At 37.2% G+C, this 20766-nt stretch overlaps 1 protein-coding gene across 1 annotated transcript; it reads left to right on the forward strand.

Moving 5' to 3' along the window:
* Positions 1-196: 196 nt before the first annotated feature.
* LOC126977951 (uncharacterized) lies at positions 197-15153 on the forward strand. Its single transcript, XM_050826661.1, has 4 exons — positions 197-421; positions 3936-4104; positions 8214-8345; positions 10428-15153. Exons 1-4 carry the CDS (start codon positions 316-318, stop codon positions 10639-10641), a joined length of 621 nt encoding a protein of 206 aa, XP_050682618.1. The 5' UTR covers positions 197-315; the 3' UTR covers positions 10642-15153.
* Positions 15154-20766: the final 5613 nt, after the last annotated feature.

Genomic DNA, 20766 nt, shown 5'->3' on the forward strand with positions numbered 1-20766 from the left:
GTATATTGAAAAATGATTTAATTATTCTTCAATATATTTTATATTTTGGTTTGAGCTGATGGTCTTGTTACCAATGCTCTAAATAAATAAAACAAACAAACAAAGAAATTTGATAGGTGACAGACTAAATATGACGTTAGGTGACAAACAAACAAAAAGACTAATCAGTCTACGCTTTGAAGTTTCAAGTTTGAAGGTTATCTTCGTATTTTGTTGTTTTGTTACTTAACTATTTAACTACTTTAGTTCTTAATTCTTTGATATTTCTCAGATTCTCACAATAAAGTGAGGTGAGTGTACCTAGTTGTGCATAATATGTCACAGCAGCTAGAATTATTAATAGAAAATCAATTGCAATGGACTACGGTATCATATGTTGCACCAGAATTACAGATGAAGGAAATAAAACCGTTTGTATTATGTAAGTTAATCATAGAATAATTACACATTATTATGTTTTCAACTTTAAATATGTATATGTTAGTCTAATTTTACAACAAAAGCAGGGGTCACTATCAGAATAATCGAGTCAACTTAATATGTAGGTCCATTCACCAGCATGTTGGTTAGACCAGTGTTTCCCTAACTTTGTTCTCCAATGGCCCGGTAATCGTCAGACTGCCCCTTCGTGACCAACTTAATACTTTTAAACCCAAGCTGGTTCTTTTAGGTTAAATAATACATATTTATTTACTATTAATAAATATGTTTTATTAGTACACACAATACATGGTTTGATTTCGCCTATTTATTCACAAAATTTTGTCGCGATGTACCTATGGAGCTGTTGCACCTTTTACACTGAAGAATCCAAGTTTGCGAAAAAGGGGCGTAAGTTTTATCTTATAGCTTTATTTTTAAAACAAGTATTTTATTGTGATGGTTTTGTAGCAGGTTGCGATATGGCAAATGGAAAACGCTGGGTTAGACCATCTTTTCCCTTGACCACTTTATGCTAGGTAGAGTTCCACAATGCTCTCATGTGCCTTTTGAGTGAGCAGGATGAAGCCTACTATTTGCTTAACTGAATTATTAAGAGTGGGTTATGTGTATAAATTAATTCTTAAATACCTCTGCTTATAATTAAAATTTAACAAAAGGAGGACAAACAAGCATATGGGTCACCTGGTGTTAAGTGATCACGGCCGCCCACATTCTCTTGCAACACCAGAGGAATCACAGCAGTTTTGCTGGCCTTTAAGGAAGGTGTACACACTTTTTTTTAAGGTACCCATGTTATATCTTCCCGGAAACACCACACAAGGAAGCTCATTCCACAGCTTTGTAGTGTGTGAAAGAAAGCTCCTTGAAACCCGCACTCTGGAGGACCACCACACATCCAGATGCTGGGGATGATATCCTAATCTGTGGGGTGTTGTGCAAAGGTGGAATTTGCAGCAACAATTTTATTGCTATACATACTGAGCACTTGTGTATGTTTAATGTGATTGTATTTTATTATCCTACATGCTGAGCACTTGTGTATGTTTGATGTGATTGTATTTTATTATCCTACATGCTGAGCACTTGTGTATGTTTGATGTGATTGTATCTTATTACCCTACACGCTGAGCACTTGTGTATGTTTGATGTGATTGTATTTTATTATCCTACATGCTGAGCACTTGTGTATGTTTGATGTGATTGTATTTTATTATCCTACATGCTGAGCACTTTTGTATGTTTAATGTGATTGTATCTTATTACCCTACATGCTGAGCACTTTTGTATGTTTAATGTGATTGTATCTTATTACCCTACATGCTGAGCACTTTTGTATGTTTGATGTGATTGTATCTTATTACCCTACTTGCTGAGCACTTGTGTATGTTTGATGTGATTGTATTTTATTATCCTACATGCTGAGCACTTGTGTATGTTTGATGTGATTGTATCTTATTACCCTACATGCTGAGCACTTTTGTATGTTTAATGTGATTGTATCTTATTACCCTACATGCTGAGCACTTTTGTATGTTTAATGTGATTGTATCTTATTACCCTACATGCTGAGCACTTTTGTATGTTTGATGTGATTGTATCTTATTACCCTACATGCTGAGCACTTTTGTATGTTTGATGTGATTGTATCTTATTACCCTACATGCTGAGCACTTTTGTATGTTTAATGTGATTGTATCTTATTACCCTACTTGCTGAGCACTTGTGTATGTTTGATGTGACTTTATTTTAGTACCTTATACGCTAAGCAGTTGTGTATGATGGAGTGATTGTATCTTATTTCCCTACACACTGAGCACTTGTGTATGTTTGATGTGATTGTATCTAATTACCCTACATGCTGAGCACTTGTGTATGTTTGATGTGATTGTATTTTTTTTTACCTACATGCTGAGCACTTGTGTATGTTGGATGTGATTGTATTTTATTATCCTACATGCTGAGCACTTTTGTATGTTTAATGTGATTGTATCTTATTACCCTACATGCTGAGCACTTTTGTATGTTTGATGTGATTGTATCTTATTACCCTACATGCTGAGCACTTTTGTATTTTTAATTTGATTGTATCTTATTACCCTACATGCTGAGCACTTGTGTATGTTTGATGTGATTGTATCTTATTACCCTACACGCTGAGCACTTGTGTATGTTTGATGTGATTGTATTTTATTATCCTACATGCTGAGCACTTGTGTATGTTTGATGTGACTTTATTTTAGTACCTTATACGCTAAGCAGTTGTGTATGATGGAGGGATTGTATCTTATTTCCCTACACACTGAGCACTTGTGTATGTTTGATGTGATTGTATCTAATTACCCTACATGCTGAGCACTTGTGTATGTTTGATGTGATTGTATTTTTTTATCTACATGCTGAGCACTTGTGTATGTTGGATGTGATTGTATTTTATTATCCTACATGCTGAGCACTTTTGTATGTTTAATGTGATTGTATCTTATTACCCTACATGATGAGCACTTTTGTATGTTTGATGTGATTGTATCTTATTACCCTACATGCTGAGCACTTTTGTATGTTTAATGTGATTGTATCTTATTACCCTACTTGCTGAGCACTTGTGTATGTTTGATGTGACTTTATTTTAGTACCTTATACGCTAAGCACTTGTGTATGTTTGATGTGATTGTATCTAATTACCCTACATGCTGAGCACTTGTGTATGTTTGATGTGATTGTATTTTTTTATCCTACATGCTGAGCACTTGTGTATGTTTGATGTGATTGTATTTTTTTATCCTACATGCTGAGCACTTGTGTATGTTGGATGTGATTGTATTTTATTATCCTACATGCTGAGCACTTTTGTATGTTTAATGTGATTGTATCTTATTACCCTACATGCTGAGCACTTTTGTATGTTTGATGTGATTGTATCTTATTACCCTACATGCTGAGCACTTTTGTATGTTTAATGTGATTGTATCTTATTACCCTACTTGCTGAGCACTTGTGTATATTTGATGTGACTTTATTTATTACCTTATACGCTAAGCAGTTGTGTATGATGGAGTGATTGTATCTTATATCCCTACATGCTGAGTACTTGTGTATGTTTGATGTGATTGTATTTTATTATCCTACATGCTGAGCACTTGTGTATTTTTGGCGAGATTGTTTGCTCACCTGCTGGTTGGCAATATAAACACAAATTAGGTAGTAAAACATTTTAATAAGTCTGGTATTGAAACTAAGCTATTTGCCAGGAAATTCTTGCCTTGTACAGCAACTTTATGGAATCAATTACTGGGACAGCTGGCTGCAGTTTTCCTGTATCAATATGAATCAGGGACCTTCAAGCATAGTGCATACTCCCAATTTAAAAGCCCGCAACACATCTCTTGATTCCTGGTTTTGTCTGTAGGCGGTTTCCCAACACTATGAGTCTCTTGACCGTTAGCCCCTCTTGTATAAAAAAGGTATATTTAGTTTAGAATCTTAAATTTCAGTGTCCCTTAAAGAGTTAGAAGGCAAACCAGACAGTAGAACATCAAGTTTGATGAATATAGATAAGTTTGCTGCTGTGAGAGCAGTAGTTCGACATGTTTCAAGGCTCAGGTCAGCTACCAAGGTGGCATGGAGTGAAGATGATATGAGACTGTTCTTAGATGGGCTTAAGTAAGTATAGGACCTGAATTGTCCATACCATGTTGCCTATAATTCAATGTGTTCGCGCCAATTAACTAATAATATCCGGATGACAGTGCCTTGCTCGGAATCTTAACTGTGTACAAAACTTGAACTGGTTTAGAACCAGGGTCTTCTGCTTTTCGGATCACCCAATTGCCTATCTGATCTATTACAGTCTTTTATGTAGTGGCGAAATTAACTTTGTATTCTAATGTTATTGAAGCTGTTTCTCATTATTTTTAAAAGTACATAATTTTTCATTGAAACCTAGCTAGATCGATTTATCGCCCCCTGTATACTAAATTTTATGATAATTGTTTGAGCCGTTTCCGAGATTCAGATTATATATATATACAGTATATATGACTCAGTGAGTCATACATCTTTGTGCCGTTTGGTGTCGAGACACTTGGCCCGTGGAGGCCAGAGGCGCGGAGAATGTTCATAATACTATCTTCGCGCCTTAATAAGGCTACTGGAAACCCAAGCGCTGGCAGCTATTTCGGTCATCGGATCAGCCTTGCTATCCAACGAGGTAATGCTGCCAGTATTCTTGGTACGCTTCCATGTAATGATTGTTTTAATTTTATGTAGTCGTAGTATTGTAAATAAATACTACGACTACATAAAATAAACTAAACCATTCAAACATTTGCTGACGATATACAAAACATGAACGAAATCGGTGTACTAATTAGGTCAAAATGTAGACTTAATTTTGAGCGAACGACGACGAGCGACCTACGTTGTACAATCAGGTTACTGGGTCATCAAAATGCGATGTTGCCATCCCGCGCGATTCAATTTCAAAGACAGTTTGTCTGACAGAACAGAAGCGATGTTGCCGTGTATCTTCTTCGCTTCTCGCGGTGACTTCAAACGCGTCGGACCGTCCTAAAGCGAAAGAACGCGAACGGGCATAGGGTAAGGCACAATCTATCGATACATAGCTTCTTTTAAAGGAAATAATATCCGATTCAAAAACCTACTTAGCCTTAAATACTAAGCGCACAGTGTTTCTACAAATATCGTAAAAAAAAAAACACCTTAAAACACTACGCTCTTAGTATTTAAATTATTTATTTTTGTTTAAGTAGTTAACAGATTATAATTTAAAACAAAGGAGAAGTAAACAATAACGTTTTTTAATGTCTTACATGTTATGTAATACAAAACAATCTAATTTTTAAACGAAAAAATGAGAGTATGGTACACCCGATGTTAATTGATCACTGCTGCCCACGTTCTCTTACAAGACCAAAAGAATCACAGGAGTATTGCCGGGCTTTTAGAAAGGTGTACAGGCTGATTTTAAAGATATCCATGTCAAGGAAGAAAGTTCTTTGAATAAGGCACTGTAAGGTAACTACTGACATCCTGATGGTGGAGATGATATCTTAATTTGTGGCGAGTCGTGCGAAAGTGGAATTCGGCGGCAGGAATCAGGGCAAGCAGGTGTTCGGAAAACTCCCAGCAACGCCAAGTGATCTAGCCGTTCACAAAGCACTAGATCCTCGACCATTCGAGCAGCTGTGCGTTGCACGCAATTGGTTCTAGCTGATACTAGGGTGCGTCGGACAAGAGATGACAGCAATACAGGCAGTATGTGGTGTTCCTGCGCTTTTGGAGAGCGCTAGAATATAGGTCAGCTTGAAGTATTACCGTGATGACACCTTCCAGATGACCTGACGCGGTCCTAAAAATCTACTCGCAGCCAGAGAGTACACCCTACCCTCGAAATTGCCGAAACGTTGACAGCAGATATTATCTTGCCCAACGAACACACATACCCATATTATTCACGCTCGTTTTTGTGCGAGTGAGGAGCTTAATCCGAACGAGTCTGGCCCGATCGTACTGTCGTCATAGGACGCCAGAATGAGAGTCATGCCACATCAAAAAACCCTTGTAGTCTTTTAAATTTAAAATTATCTTTCATGAACACTAAGGGTGTACGACACGATATTAAGTGTATGGCAATGAATGACGTGATTTTAATAATATTCTAAAGGTAATACCCAAAAATCGCACTTTATTTTTTGATGTAAATACATCGGTATTTTACACACCTTTAGTACAGTTTACCTGCAAAAGCCACGTTTGGCAAGGGGTTGGAACTATCAAAAGTGTCTAATGAAGAAACATCAACTTATTACCCAAGTATTATATATAAAAATCAGCTTTTATACTATGACTTAAGTAAAATTATAATTTCATGAATATTAAGAATGTCTGGCAATGAATAACGTGATTCTTAATAATATTCTGAAGGTAATACCGAAAAATCGCACTTAATTTTTTGATGTATTCAGATCGGTATTTTACATAACTTTAGTACTGTTTACCTGCCAAAGCCACTGTAACCCAAACTCCATAATGGTCCATCTATCTAATAATCTGTTACCTGTGGTGGGAGCATGCACTGACAAACTTTCAGCTTTTATAAAATAACATAGGTCTGGGGTCCACGGGCTCTTGCTCTATATGGCGAGTCTTCTGTGCTGTGTTTGCCTTTCGAAGGAGTCAAGCTGAAATGGACACTTACTACTGCTGTATGTGTGTACATGTGTAGATTGTTTTTAAGTTTGTAAATTGTAACTTATTTCTTTTTACGGTGAATTTGACATTTATTTTTTCTTTCACGTTTACGTATACGGGTGAGTTTTTTTTTAGATAAAACAAGATGCACAAAATTTAATTTAAAGTTTAGTTCAGTTATAACCGAAATAAAAAAGTGTTCGTAAGAATGAACATAGTGAATTTTTATTTAGTCGCAAATAATCAAACAAATCAAAGGGGAAGTCGACGATCCAGGTGGTCTACTCGCAAAATCGACAACGATACATTCGGAACGATACGATAATACTCCGAATATATCGCAACTATCCTACTCTAACAAATGTTCGAATTCCTTATTTCCGTTTATCGTTACCATAGACTAATATTTTGATTTTTTACGATGTTAGTGTGATGAACAAACCTGAACATTATCTGTGCTATGTCGCTGTTAAGTGTCAAAAGTCCAAACATAGTTTAGGCGCTAAGGACCATGTCAGACGACTCTGCACCACCAATTTGGTATTATTTGCACATAATGTAAATGTTAAAAAAATATGTAATGAATATGATATGACCATTTAAAATTGAATAAATAATACAAAACTTGCGGATAATAAAATGTAAAAAAAAGTAACTCAACCCTTCTCGTCGACTTCCTAATTCTCAGCCGGCCATTTGCATTATTTCTACGCATAAACGATCAACAAAATGACTTAAATGACTTAGTAGTAAAAAAATCCTGTTGAATAGTAAATCACATATAATTATTTCAATAATATTTATTAAGTATGTATATTGTATGGCAAATATATCTATACAACTTGAAACGATAATAGCATCGACAGCCTAGAAGGTGTCGTTGAGATTATCGTAAAAGTGACGTTTGATTATTTGTGAAATTCGAATATTCGTCTCTGACATTTTCAACTAAGAGTAGGGTTAGGACAGATAATATCGAATAATGTTTCGTTCGTTCAATCATCATTTCGACATTGAATACGATGTAACTAAGAGTAGGATTCGACACGACTAATGCCACGATTTATCGAATATCGATTTTAGGAGTAGGCCCCCAGAGGTCAATGTACGTCGTCTGTACAGTACTGTTAACTGATAGTACCTACATTTATTTAAATATTTATTTTGTTTGAAAGTTTCACTTGTTCTATTTAATGTTTTTAATTTAATAAACGCTAAAAGCCATTACTGCTTCACGTCAGAAATAGGCGCCGTTGTGGTACCCATAATCTAGCCGGCATCCTGTGCAAAGGAGCCTCCCACTGGTTTACATATACTGGATGTGTGGCGGTGCTTCACAGTGCGGTTTTCAAGCAACTTTCTTCCACGTACAACCAAGCTGTGGAACGAGCTTTCTTGTGCGGTGTTTCCATAACGACACGACATCCAAAAAGTCTGGCAACGCTCCTATGATTCCTCTGGTGTTGCAAGATAATGTGGGCTGCTGTGGTGACACGTTTGTATGTCTTTCTCTTCCATAAAAAAAGAAAAGCTCAAAATTTTAAATGCATTTGTTACAGATTTCCACCCGAATGTGTGAATGAATTGGTTGGACTGTTTTGCAGAGATGACCTATACGAGAATATACCGAAACATTTAAGGATTAAACCGGGCATATCTGGAGTGCAATGGAAAATTGATGTTTCTTTAAGGTATACATTCACATTAACATTCATTTGTACTTAGTTATAAAACATTTACTGTAAATTGTTATATATAATATAATATTGACACACTTTTTACACAAATTATCTTGCCCCAAGTTAAGCATATGTTGCCTGTGTTATGGGTTACAAGACAATGATATATTTAATACAATATACTTACTTAAACGTACATAAATTCATATAAACATACATAAATACATTTAAACATCCATGACTCGGAAACAAACATTCATATTCATCATATAAATGCTTGCACCTACCGGGATTCGAACCCGGGACCTCTAGCTTTGTAGGTAGGATCGCTAACCACTCAGCTATACAGGTCGTCTATGTTATAAGTCAAGTCATATCTCTTATAGGTAGATATATACCTACATATTAGAATTGTAAATTATGTTATGTTTATATTTGTAAATGTGTATTAATTTGTGTTCTGTTGAAGTACCTCGTATTAAAATTTTATTATTATATTAGAAATAATTGCGTGTATTCATACAATCTAATTAATTTATCTATTTCTAGTGACGATTATTGTTATTTTTGGAGTCGGTGTCAGCCAAGGTAGGTTTGTAACTACATAAATAGGCGAGTGGACACCGATTCCAAAAATAACAATAATTGTAACTAAAATTAGATTGTATAAAAATACTCAATTATTTTTATACTTTTTAGTGCATATTACATTATCTATTGTTTTGGAATAGTGTTTTTGAAGTCGGTTGTTTTTCTGTTATTTAACAATTTTTACAATTTGCAAACAAGACTTATATGAAACGAAGCTAAGATAATTTAAACCCACGCCTAGATATAGTCTTGCTGTTAGGCAACGCATAATAACAGGTCATGTTTGTTACTTTAGTGTGCAGCTTACACTCGCGATACGTCAGTCACATTGTTTTAGTGTGCGTGCCTTCGCTATCACAGTTTATCTAGACGTACATGTTATCTAAGTTGCAGTTATATCAATAGCTAGTTTTTCTTCATGGAATAGGAGGAAATGAGCGTACGGGTCACCTGGTGTTAAGTGATCACCACAGCCCACATTCTCTTGCAACAGCAGAGGAATCACAGGAGCGTTTCCGGCCCTTGAGGAAGGTGTACGCGCTTTTTTTTGAAGGTACCCATGTCGTATCGTCCCGGAAACACCGCACAAGGAAGCTCATTCCACAGTTTTGTAGTACGTGGAAGAAAGCTACTTGAAACCGCACTGTGGAGGACCGCCACACATCCAGATGGTGGTTATGATATCCTAACTTGTGGCGTGTCGTGCGAAGGTGGAATTCGGCGGCAGGAATCAGGTGAAACACGTCTTCGGAGTGCCCCGTGATAAATGCGGTAGAAGACACACAATGAAGTTAAAATGATATAGCTGTCCATAGAAACACTTGCACTGGAGTGTATGGTTAAGACAAAAACTGTTTAGCTTAGTCATCATTAAAGTACATATTACAACAAATGTAACAATAATTTATTAACCTTATTATAAATTTACAACTCTAGTAATAAACGCATGAAAAGGCATAAAAGGCATTTATTTTCTCAAAATTGATTCCTTTAGAATTCTTTTTGATGTCATTTCTAATAATTACTAGATACTACTACCGCTTCGGAAACAAATGGCGCTCTGAGAGGGAAGAAGCGGCGCAAGAAACTCTCACAGCATTCTTTTTTTTGCACTCTTTTCAATAAAAATAAACAATATTGTACAGTCATTTCTATCGCTATAAAATAGTCACAATCTGATCCCAAGCTGTCCGATCATTTAGATATTCAGCAGTGGAGTAATAGGATTTACGACAGAGTCATTTTTTTATAAAACATTTAAATTTATTTATAGATAATGCCTGAACAGTGACTTTATTATAGAAGTGAACATGAAGACATTTACCCTTAAAGCTATTATGTATCTTATGAAGCCTACTAGAATTAGTTACAAGCAATCCCTTATTTCTTGTGTTATAATAATGAAAATCACTATTAATAATATAGTATTAGAATAAGTTTTTGTTTGATGTTATTGTAATAATAATATTTTGTTATTTGATTTTTTGTTTTTTTATCTTTCAGTCAAAATAACATCAGAAATGAAATGGCATCCGCTGAAAGTGTTAAAGAGATAATGTACAGAGATACACAGGTTATATTGCAGTTGCAACTGACAGATGGCGCCAGTTATGTGTATAGATTGAGTCTAAGCAAATTCCATGAGATGAGGTACACAATAGCGAACGCTTTGAAGAGTATTATTGTATTGGAGAAGAGGAAGTGTATGCGGGAATGACATCTGTGGTAGAAGACTCATATTCAAATTCAAATATTTTTATTCAAAATAGGATGTGATCACTTATTGAAAGTCAAAAACTACGACCCATTACAAAGAGAATGTCTCAGACCTGAGAAGAATGGGCGCAACAAACTCAGCAGGCTTTTTTTTTCATCAAAAAGTTAGTCAAAGTAATATTGTACAGTTAAACTTATTATTTAATAGCCTGAGGGCGGTCGCTCCATTCCCAATCTGTGGAATCATTAAGAAAGTAATTTATGTTATAGTAACCTTTATCACACCTTTTTTTAACAATTCTTTTGAATATCGTAATACTTTTGTTTTCAACATTTTCTGGGATCTTGTTATAAAAGAATATACCGCCCCACAAAAGACTTACTCACTCGACTTAGCCGAGTAGTGGGCATAACAAGTTTATGTTTGTTCCTCGTGTTAAAATTATGATTGTAACAGTTACACATAATAGACTATACAACGGCCAACGAGACGAGATAAAGAATGTAAACAAACGGACCGTTACTGAGTTACATTGATATAGCGAATGATTATTATCGATGTCTCTATACTAGTACGCAGTAATGTCGTCAGTTGGTCGAGGGCAGCTTTCGTTGCATGTTTCGTGGTACAAGAAAGCAGTCAGTACCGCAGTTATCAACATTTGGTCCGCCATTTTGTGAAAATATTTATTCCTGTTTGAATTATTTTATTTATTACTTAGTGTTTTTGTTATTATTAATCCATTACTGTTATTGTGAGTAGTTGTTGATTTTAAATATGGAATTACAGCCTGGAAGCTCTAGACAATCTTTGAAATATATCAATTCTTTTCAATAGTCAAACGTATAGATGAAAATGTTTTGAATCCCTGAATTTTTGTTTACATTTTTTATCTCGTCTTGTTGGCCATACTGGCACTAAAAAGAGATGCCTTTGTACTGTTTATGTCCGCGACATATACGATATTCTATCCTTAAATCATATCACGGTGAGCTACGTTATAGCGTTGATAGTAATAGGTCGCTTGGCATTGTTAGGGCAAGTGTAAACGGTACTGGCACGCCTCCTCTCGTAACTATGTAGGTGGGACGTTACTACACAGCCGATAGTGTTAGCCACAATCCCTCGTCACAATGTTGAATTTACATAAAAATAGTTGTATGCGTCTACAAATATCGCATGCGATTTAAACGTTAAACTAATACATTGTCATACTTTAAACAACAATACTCACAATCGCCTATTAAAAGGTCGCCAAAATGTCTAAGAGGCGTGGTGTAGATCTACATATTTACTTTTAACTTAAAGTTAAAACACTCATTCAAATTAACACCTTATTTCGTGGCAGTAAAGTTCAGTCTATTGTATACGCTCATTGATTGTATGGATGTATTTTGTTTAAAAAAGTAAAACGATTAAAAAGTTACATCATTTTGCTAATTTAAAGTGGCATTTACCGGAAATATGACACTCCATCCTTTTTAAATTTTTAGATGCTATTATTTGGACAGTTTTGCGTGGCGTTGTATTCAAAGCGCGGTCAAAACACAACTGAACGAAAACTGCCCAATAGACGCGTAGGATTTGCTTCAGACAATTCTTGAGGGTGTTTGTGAGTCTAATTAACATTGAATAGTGAAATTTAATAAAAGTGCGTGCTAGTTCGATTATTCGATAGAACTTGGCAAGGAAATATACTAGTGTAATACTGACAGTGGGGCAACGTCGCGGCGTTTTGAGAGAGAGTTGGCAACGCCTTTTGTAACTGTATTGCGGCTGCGGTACTGTGCTGTCAAGCGCCCTTATGTAAAGATGATATCGCTAACATCAAGGGCCATTATGTTCCAGTCAATTATAATCATAAAAAAAAATGTGATTTCCTTATAAAGAACAAACTAGACAGTCGTCTAAATCCATAAATAATGTAGGTAGATAAAAATGTTTGTAAGCTTTTAAAGCTATTGTTGTGGTTTATTATATTTGAAAGATTCTGTAATTGTTGCCAAAATATCACTGTTAAAATCTTAATTATAGATGTAAGGTAAAACTGTCCTGTATAATATTCTAACATATTCGTATTCTTTAAGAAAAGTTATTCAATAAGTGCGCACGTGTAGATCGTATACGAAAACTGACTAACCAATGTGTTACGAATCCATCGCACCAAAAAGTGACACGTACGATTAAATTAAATGAGATTTACAAAACTAACGTAAATATTACACTTAGATACACAATTAGCCAAAGTAAGTAGGTACGAAATTCTCGCGTCTAAATGTGAATTGTAAGGTGCAACTGGAGTTACTTATTTTAAGTATTTAAATGTAACTTTATTTATATTATGAATTTTTTATATACACATTGTTTGCGTAGAGTTGTTTAGTATAAGATCATACAATATAACACCCTGCGCTTGACAACACCTGTGTCCCCTGTACACCTGAACTCCTATGCATTTGACGAAAAGCGACGTACGACGATCGCTGCTCCGAGATTTGTTGTGATAAGTATTTATCGACTCTCGGCTAACAAACTATGGTAGTAATAATTCTGTGCCTTTACATTCCATTTCTGTGATATGAACATATGTATAAGGGCTCACACACACGACGGAGCAAGCTTTAATGAAGCTCAGCGTAAAAAAAATCAAGTTGATTAGTTCTCTTTGTGCAAAATGTTATTTTTTTTAAATACTAAGTCTGTTACAAGAATCTTATAATTTATAATATAATTTTATAACTGAGGGGCAAAATGCTCAGCTATATCCATTAGAGCGCGTGCAACGCAGAGCTGCTCGAATTGTCGGAGACCCAGTGCTCTGTGAACGGCTGGATCATTAGGCGTTGCGTAGAGACGTCGCTTCATTGTGTGTCTTCTACCGCAATTATCACGGGGAGTGTTCCGAAGAGCTGTTTAACCTGATTCCTGCCGCCGAATTCCACCTTCGCACGACACGCCACAAGTTAGGATATCATCCCCACCATCTGGATGTGTGGCGGTCTTCCACAGTGTGATTTTCAAGGAGCTTTCTTCCTCGTACTACAAACCTGTGGAATGACGTTCCTTGTGTGGTGTTTCCGGGACGATACGACATGGGTACCATCAAAAAAAGCGCGTACACCTTCCTTAAAGGCCGGCAACGCTCTTGTGACCTGTACGCTCGTTTGTCCTCCTATTCCATAAACAAAAATCTACACAAAGAAAGTCTTATAACGATATCTGTTAATTTTAATGTAGAATTCTGAACATAAACATCGTGTGTGTCAGCCCTCAAGTATTTAATAAGAAAATTATTTTCTCTATTCTTGGTAATTGTTATTTAATATGTTTGTTAGTTTCGTGTTAAGACATAAACCGTTATAATGTATTACTGATTCATCTAGTTTTTCATACAATCATAATATGTAATAAGTTGTTTATGTAAACAATAATTACTATAACCGTTGCTCTGTAAAGAGCTTTATATGTAAAGATGTTTTATTTTATATTCAATGAGTGAATATAAAATGAGTGTATAGGCAGGGTTGCCAGATTATAATTTGATAAAAGATTGGTCGAAAAATGAGGATTGTTTGTAAAAAAGGAGAGAGAATTCACAACTAAAATTTTTTTTTCGCGTTATTTTAATGATATTAAGCTGAGCTGCCAATTTTTACAAGAAGTTCTTGAGTTTTCAAGAAATAATTATGTGAATTTTAACAAGTCATGTTTTTGAACTTGTATCATCTAAGAATTTAAGATTTAACTGACTGCACTTACCGCCGTTCCCAATATATTATCTACAGATAGAGATAAATTACTACCTTCAACTGTCAGTAATTATCTGTCAATTATCTGAAGCTGTCCCAATATACCCAATAAGTCTTTCTTATCGCCTTATATTGAGACACGTGAATTGCAATTTCCATATAAATTTCTAGCGCTGGTAAGCTATACGTCGTCCCATTGACAGACAGCGTGTACGGATAGGGTGAGTTACCGTCGATATTTTATTGGGACAGAAAAGTCAACGATAGTTACGTTTTTTTATCTCAAGTAAGCCACAACCGGAGATTGACTGAATATTGGGATTCTCGTTAGTCTATACCTCTTTTTGAGTATTAAACAGTGAAAACCCTACCCTAAAAAATTTCGCGAGCAGGAGAATTTACCTACAGCAGGTACGTAAGGGAGGACAAGAGGACAAAATTTTGGATTTTTGGATACCATCTGGCAACCCAAAGTTAAAGCTGTCGAATGAAAGATCAAGATAAATTATATGATCCTCCGGCACCGTTCCTGTGATTCCTCTGGTGGGGCAAGATAATGTGGCCGGCGGTGATCACTTAACACCAGGTGACCCGTGCGTTTGTTTGTCCTTTTCCATAAAAAAAATGATATTGTCAATACTGCGAAAAAGGGTTAAAGATGAATTATTATACAATGATAATTATGTATTTGAATGTATGAATTGATATAATGATATGTAATATATATTATTTTTGTAACTAAAATAAAAGCATAAAAATTTAAGTGTTTTAACTCTTTTATTATCAAACGAGTGTCTCAATCATAAACTTAGGGTATGTTCCGCTATGCACTGCGACCACTGTACAGTGTCACGTCAATTTAGTATACTCTGAAGCCGTTCTTTTATAGCCAGTTATACTGGTTACTATTTAAAACGGAACGCAATCCCGTATACTGTCAGCCGCATTTTTTGACGCAGCATTCAAATGAGTGTGTTAAAGTTTTCTAGTCCATTAAAAAAAATGCTGTTGGAGTATTGTCAAATTAAAAATATTAGGCGTAAAAGTTAGGCACTCGAGTGGTTTTGACTGATCACGTGTACTGCGAGTACCTTACCTGGAAAACGTCAGTGCTCACAGTAGAATATGGCGGCGATTTATGACGTCATATACAGTGAAAGCACTGTGCAGTACTCACAGTTCATATCATAACATACCCTTAGTATTGTAGTGCAAATGTTTTGAAAATAAATATCACGAGAGTTGTATTTAAGAATCAATATTTACCTGTGAAATGTTTCTTTATTTGCATTGTTGGTATATGTAAAAACATAATCTAATACAGAACACGACACATTTATATTTTTTAACTAGCTGACCAGGCAAACGTTGTTCTGACATACTAATTATTTTTATATTTAAACCGTTTCTTGGACATTGCAACATTACTTTATTTTTCTAAAATAAACCTAAAGCCTAAGTTATTCCTTATTACATCAGCTACCTGCCAATAAAAGTCCGTCAAAATCGGTCCAGCCATTAAGAGCCTTAGCCGGAACAAACAGAGCGACAGAAAAAAAATTGGTGTATGTACCATACATTATATTCATATACATGTATTTAAAAACGGTTATTTCAATATTACAAACAGACATTCCAATTTTATTTATATCTATAGATTAATATCCTTTAAAACAGAACAATAACGATAAAAAACACAAAACAGTCCAATTTGACAGGAGACTAAAAGACACTAAACTGTTCTTCATCTATTCCGTCTCTTTCTCACTCCTAGGTGTTTATGTAAGGATAGTTATCTCACTTTTATACAGGGTTCGTCTATTACGGTAGAGTAATAAGTTAATGGTTTCAATCCAATTTATTGACTGTTTATGTATTAATAAGGTTGTGCGTTAAATGGGAAGTTATCGACGTAAAAGCAGTCTTGGAAACAGCAGGAACAAATTAAACAAAGCAGGACTTCCTCGTCATTATTTCTGAAACAAAACATAAATTTTATTATATTTTTTCTTTAAATTATGTAATTTTAATTTTTTAATATATGTATATACTTCTTTTGGCAAGTTGGTTTTTTCAAGAATACTGAGCGGAACTGCACTGGATAGGGCGTATCAATTACCATCAGCTGAACGCCCTCCTCGTTCCGTCCCATAGCCTTACAAAAGAAACTGTATTGTTTAAAGTGTGCATGTATATGTACGTACCCGGTGTTTGGCGGCGTGGTGCGCCCGAAGTGACGCAAGCTGAGTAAAGGCCGCTCCACACTGGCATACGTACGGTCGCTCGCCCGTGTGAACGCGCATGTGGATCTTCAGTACGTTCTTCCTCTGAGAACACAATTGTATTATATTCTTAATATAATATAATTAATAAGATGGACGCTCAGATGATCGACAAGTGGCGTAATAATATTTAAGTCTATTAAAGCTGCTATTTTACTTATCCCATTTCTTTCTCCTATCACGAAAACCTCGAAAATGATACCCATATTGATATTATTGAAAAAGTCATAGCCGCCATCTTGTATCTCGAAATAGATATTATTTTTGTTCTTAAATGACACTAACGAAATCGATTATTCTAGACGACAAGTTCGTGGGGTGACTGTAGGGAAGAGTTTCTTAAGACTGGTGGAAGTGAAACTTGAATGAACAAAGTTTAAAAACAAATATTTCAAAGTTTTATTAAAAAACTTTTAACGTTTAAACGTTTTATTAAATATTACATAACATTAGTATACTATAATATTACATTACACTGTATAGCCATCATACATACACTATACATACAAATCTTACATTTTTACGCTCCGCAATGCTCTTTGTTCCAAAAATACAGTCCAAATGAGAACATCTTTCTTTTTTAAAGTCGGTTAGAAAAATAACCTGACAACTCTATGGCTTGAATGGAGTGTACGCACATGTAGGTAAATATTTTATTAACAAGGCTTAGTTTTCCATACTGGTATATCTATGCTGCCCTGAACACTACACAGGAGGTGGTCGTTAAATCAAAACAGTTTTTATTAACAGTTTTATATTGGTTAATGAATTAACTGCTTTTCTTCAACGAAAAAACCTATTGTAAATACACAAATAAAATTTGAAAAACAAAATTTTATGAACGATACGGGATTCGGCGAACGGTTAGCTCACTTGGTTAGAGCACCGGCACGGAACGCCGGAGGTCGTGGGTTCGTATCCCGCATCGTTCATAAAATTTTGTTTTTCAAATTTTATTTGTGTATTAATCCTAGTAGTGAGGGTTATCACTTTAAGAACAACAAATTGTAACTGTATTTAGGGCCAGACTAATTATATGTATAGACTACATATTTTCATGAGATGCAGGCATAGTATTTTTTCTGCTTTATAATGTCTATGTTATGGGCATATAGAAAACTTAAATTAGTTAGACTAGAAGTGAGGGTTATCACTTTAAAAACATAACATACTGTTGAAAATAATAAGCTAATAAATTCAATTAACGTCTTCGCCCGTAACTCGCAATTAATAGAAGCATAATTTCGACCCCTTTTGCAGCTATCCCTTTCTCAGTTGCAGTCTTCCGCCACAACAACCCTAGTAAAATGATGATTGAATGCCCCACTAAAACAGCTGAATTCAAAACAGTTGACGAAGCTGCGAACGAAAACGTTGACTTGTTATTATATTGAAGAAATAGCTACTCCGTATAAATTAAATTTAGCTATATTATTAATATAATATGAACCTTGTAAAAACCTAAATTATCAATAAATGCATTAACCGATTTTTTAAAACCCGTTGACGATTTAAAAGTTTTTTCAACCTGTTGACCATTGACAAAAAACGGTTAAATTAATTTAAAAACCTTCAATGACACACCTCTTGACTACACATACAGTTTGATCTACCGCTGCTGACAACTTCTAAGATATGGGGAATGTTTCTACAGCGCCATCTAGTAGTAGTAGCTAGAACCAACAATGAAACACGCCACTCACAGTGAAGGCTTTGTCACAGACGGGACACGGCAGGCTAGGCCGGGGCTCGCGAGCGACGGTCCGGTGTGAACGCCGCGTGTGTAGTCGCAGGGCCTCTGTACTGCTGTACCTACCGCCATCTAGTAGTAGTAAAATGAAACACGCCACTCTCGCGCGCCTCAAATATTATATCGCGGAGCAGAACATGATACCCGACCACCAGTTTGGTTTCAGGACTGCTCACTCGTGTCCCCAACAAGCCCACCGACTCACTGAGTATATTCTCAAACAAATCCAATACCGTACAGTTACAGCGGCCGTATTTCTCGATGTCGCGAAAGCTTTCGACAAGGTATGGCATAACGGCTTAATCTTTAAGCTGTATTAACTGGGTATGCCAGATAGGCTCGTGCGCATCATAAGAGCCTACCTTACTGATCGAAGCTTCCGCTATCGAGTAGAAGGCACGTTATCCACGCCCCGACCCATCAGGTCGGGAGTGCCTCAGGGCTCAGTTCTGTCCCCGACCCTCTTCTCACTCTTCACGAGTGACCTCCCGAAGCTTCAGAAAGTGGAAATTGCACAATATGCGGACGACACGGCTCTTTATTATGGCGCCACTCGGGGGCGCCTCACGACTCATATAAGAGTGCTTCAGGCCGCCGTTAATGAACTAGGAGACTGGTTCAGAAAATGGCGGATTGAAGTCAATCCCTCAAAGAGTGCAGCGGTACTCTTTGGTAATACTAATAAAATAAAATCTTTGGCCCCGATACCTATTGTTAAATTATATGGGACCCCTATTCCGTGGGCCCAACATTATAAATATTTAGGTGTTACGTTTAACAGTAACATGAACTTCGCAAAACATATCAGCACGGTTTGCAATAGAGCCCGGTTTGTCCTTAGCCGCCTGTATCCACTTGTGTGCAAGCGAAGCAAACTACCGCTCAGACACAAGGTGACATTGTACAAGACCATCGTACGTCCCATTATGTCGTATGCAAGCATAGTGTTTGCCCACGTGCCGCCGAGCCACTTGCGGCGTTTGCAAGTGGTTCAGAATAGATTCACACGTACGGCCACCGGAGCGCCGTGGTTCGTTCGTAACGTAGATCTCCATCGCGATCTTGAGCTGCCGACCATCGCTCAACATTTCAAGGAGATATCGCGACGCTACTTTGATAAGGTGGCCGAGCACCCTAATATCTTGGTGAGGGAGGCATGTACTTACACCCCTCTAGATCACAGTCTGAACAAACAGAGGCGACCTCGACACGTACTAGTCGACCCGGACGACTATATTACGATCGCGAACGCGACACCAACACCATCACCAACACCGACACCAAACCAACCACACCGCCCTCGAAGACGTAGGCGCGGCCGTGTACATCAAACCGCTGCCACTAGTCACTTTGACGATTTCCAGCGGCCACAACCTAATGTAATACGATTCACACACTTTGATAGAAGCCCGACGAGATAGTCCTCGTCCTGTAATCGTTTAACACCACTCACACTCACATCACAAATCACACACCTACAATAACACTACACACAAATAGTCACACACTTACATACACTCACACATACTTACATACATATATCACCGCACTCGCCGGCGAGTGCGAAACCTCTTCAAACCTAGAGTCCACTGGACTAACAGATATATTAGATCGTTAGTGATCTTCTCTCCATCCAGCCTAGTGAGCAGGCGGTCCGAGGTTCGAGTCTCCTTCCGAGACGCCCCGCGCCTGTGAGCTACATTTTCGGCCTCCAAGGCCCCCGCCCGGCTTCGCTGTAAAAGCCTTCAGGGCTATCAGCACAGAGGAGGTTTTTAGTCGGTAGGGGGTGTTTACACCCGAGCCCGACATATGGGCCCCGTTTCGGAGTCTTCAATACGTAAATGTATTTTACTCCTCTCGCAAAAAAAAAAGTCGCAGGGCCTCAGTGCTGCTGTACCTAGCGCCATCTATTAGTAGTAACTAGAACCAACAATGAAACACGCCACTCACAGTGAAGGCCTTGTCGCAGACGGGACACGGCAGACTGGGCCGCGGGTCGCGAGCGACGGGCCGGTGTGAACGCCGCGTGTGTAGCCGCAGGGCCTCCGTACTGCTGTACCTAGCGCCATCTAGTAGTAGTAAAATGAAACACGCCACTCACAGTGAAGACCTTTTCGCATACGGGACACGGCAGACTGGGCTGCGGGTCGCGAGCGACGGGCCGGTGTGAACGCCGCGTGTGTAGCCGCAGGGCCTCCGTACTGCTGTACCTAGCGCCATCTAGTAGTAGTAAAATGAAACACGCCACTCACAGTGAAGACCTTTTCGCATACGGGACACGGCAGGCTAGGCCGGGGCTCGCGAGCGATGGGCCGGTGTGAACGCCGCGTGTGTAGCCGCAGGG

The sequence above is a fragment of the Leptidea sinapis genome, chromosome 2 (assembly GCF_905404315.1).
Source record: "Leptidea sinapis chromosome 2, ilLepSina1.1, whole genome shotgun sequence".
Lineage (NCBI taxonomy): Eukaryota > Metazoa > Arthropoda > Insecta > Lepidoptera > Pieridae > Leptidea > Leptidea sinapis.

What these genes read in the sequence shown, in the direction of transcription:
- LOC126977951 (XM_050826661.1), top strand. Translation starts at nt 316, where the DNA reads ATGTCACAGCAGCTAGAATTATTAATAGAAAATCAATTGCAATGGACT. An exon ending in CTGTTCTTAGATGGGCTTAA is followed by an intron (nt 4,105 to 8,213) that starts GTAAGTATAGGA and finishes CATTTGTTACAG; the next exon opens with ATTTCCACCCGAATGTGTGA. An exon ending in AAAATTGATGTTTCTTTAAG is followed by an intron (nt 8,346 to 10,427) that starts GTATACATTCAC and finishes TTTATCTTTCAG; the next exon opens with TCAAAATAACATCAGAAATG.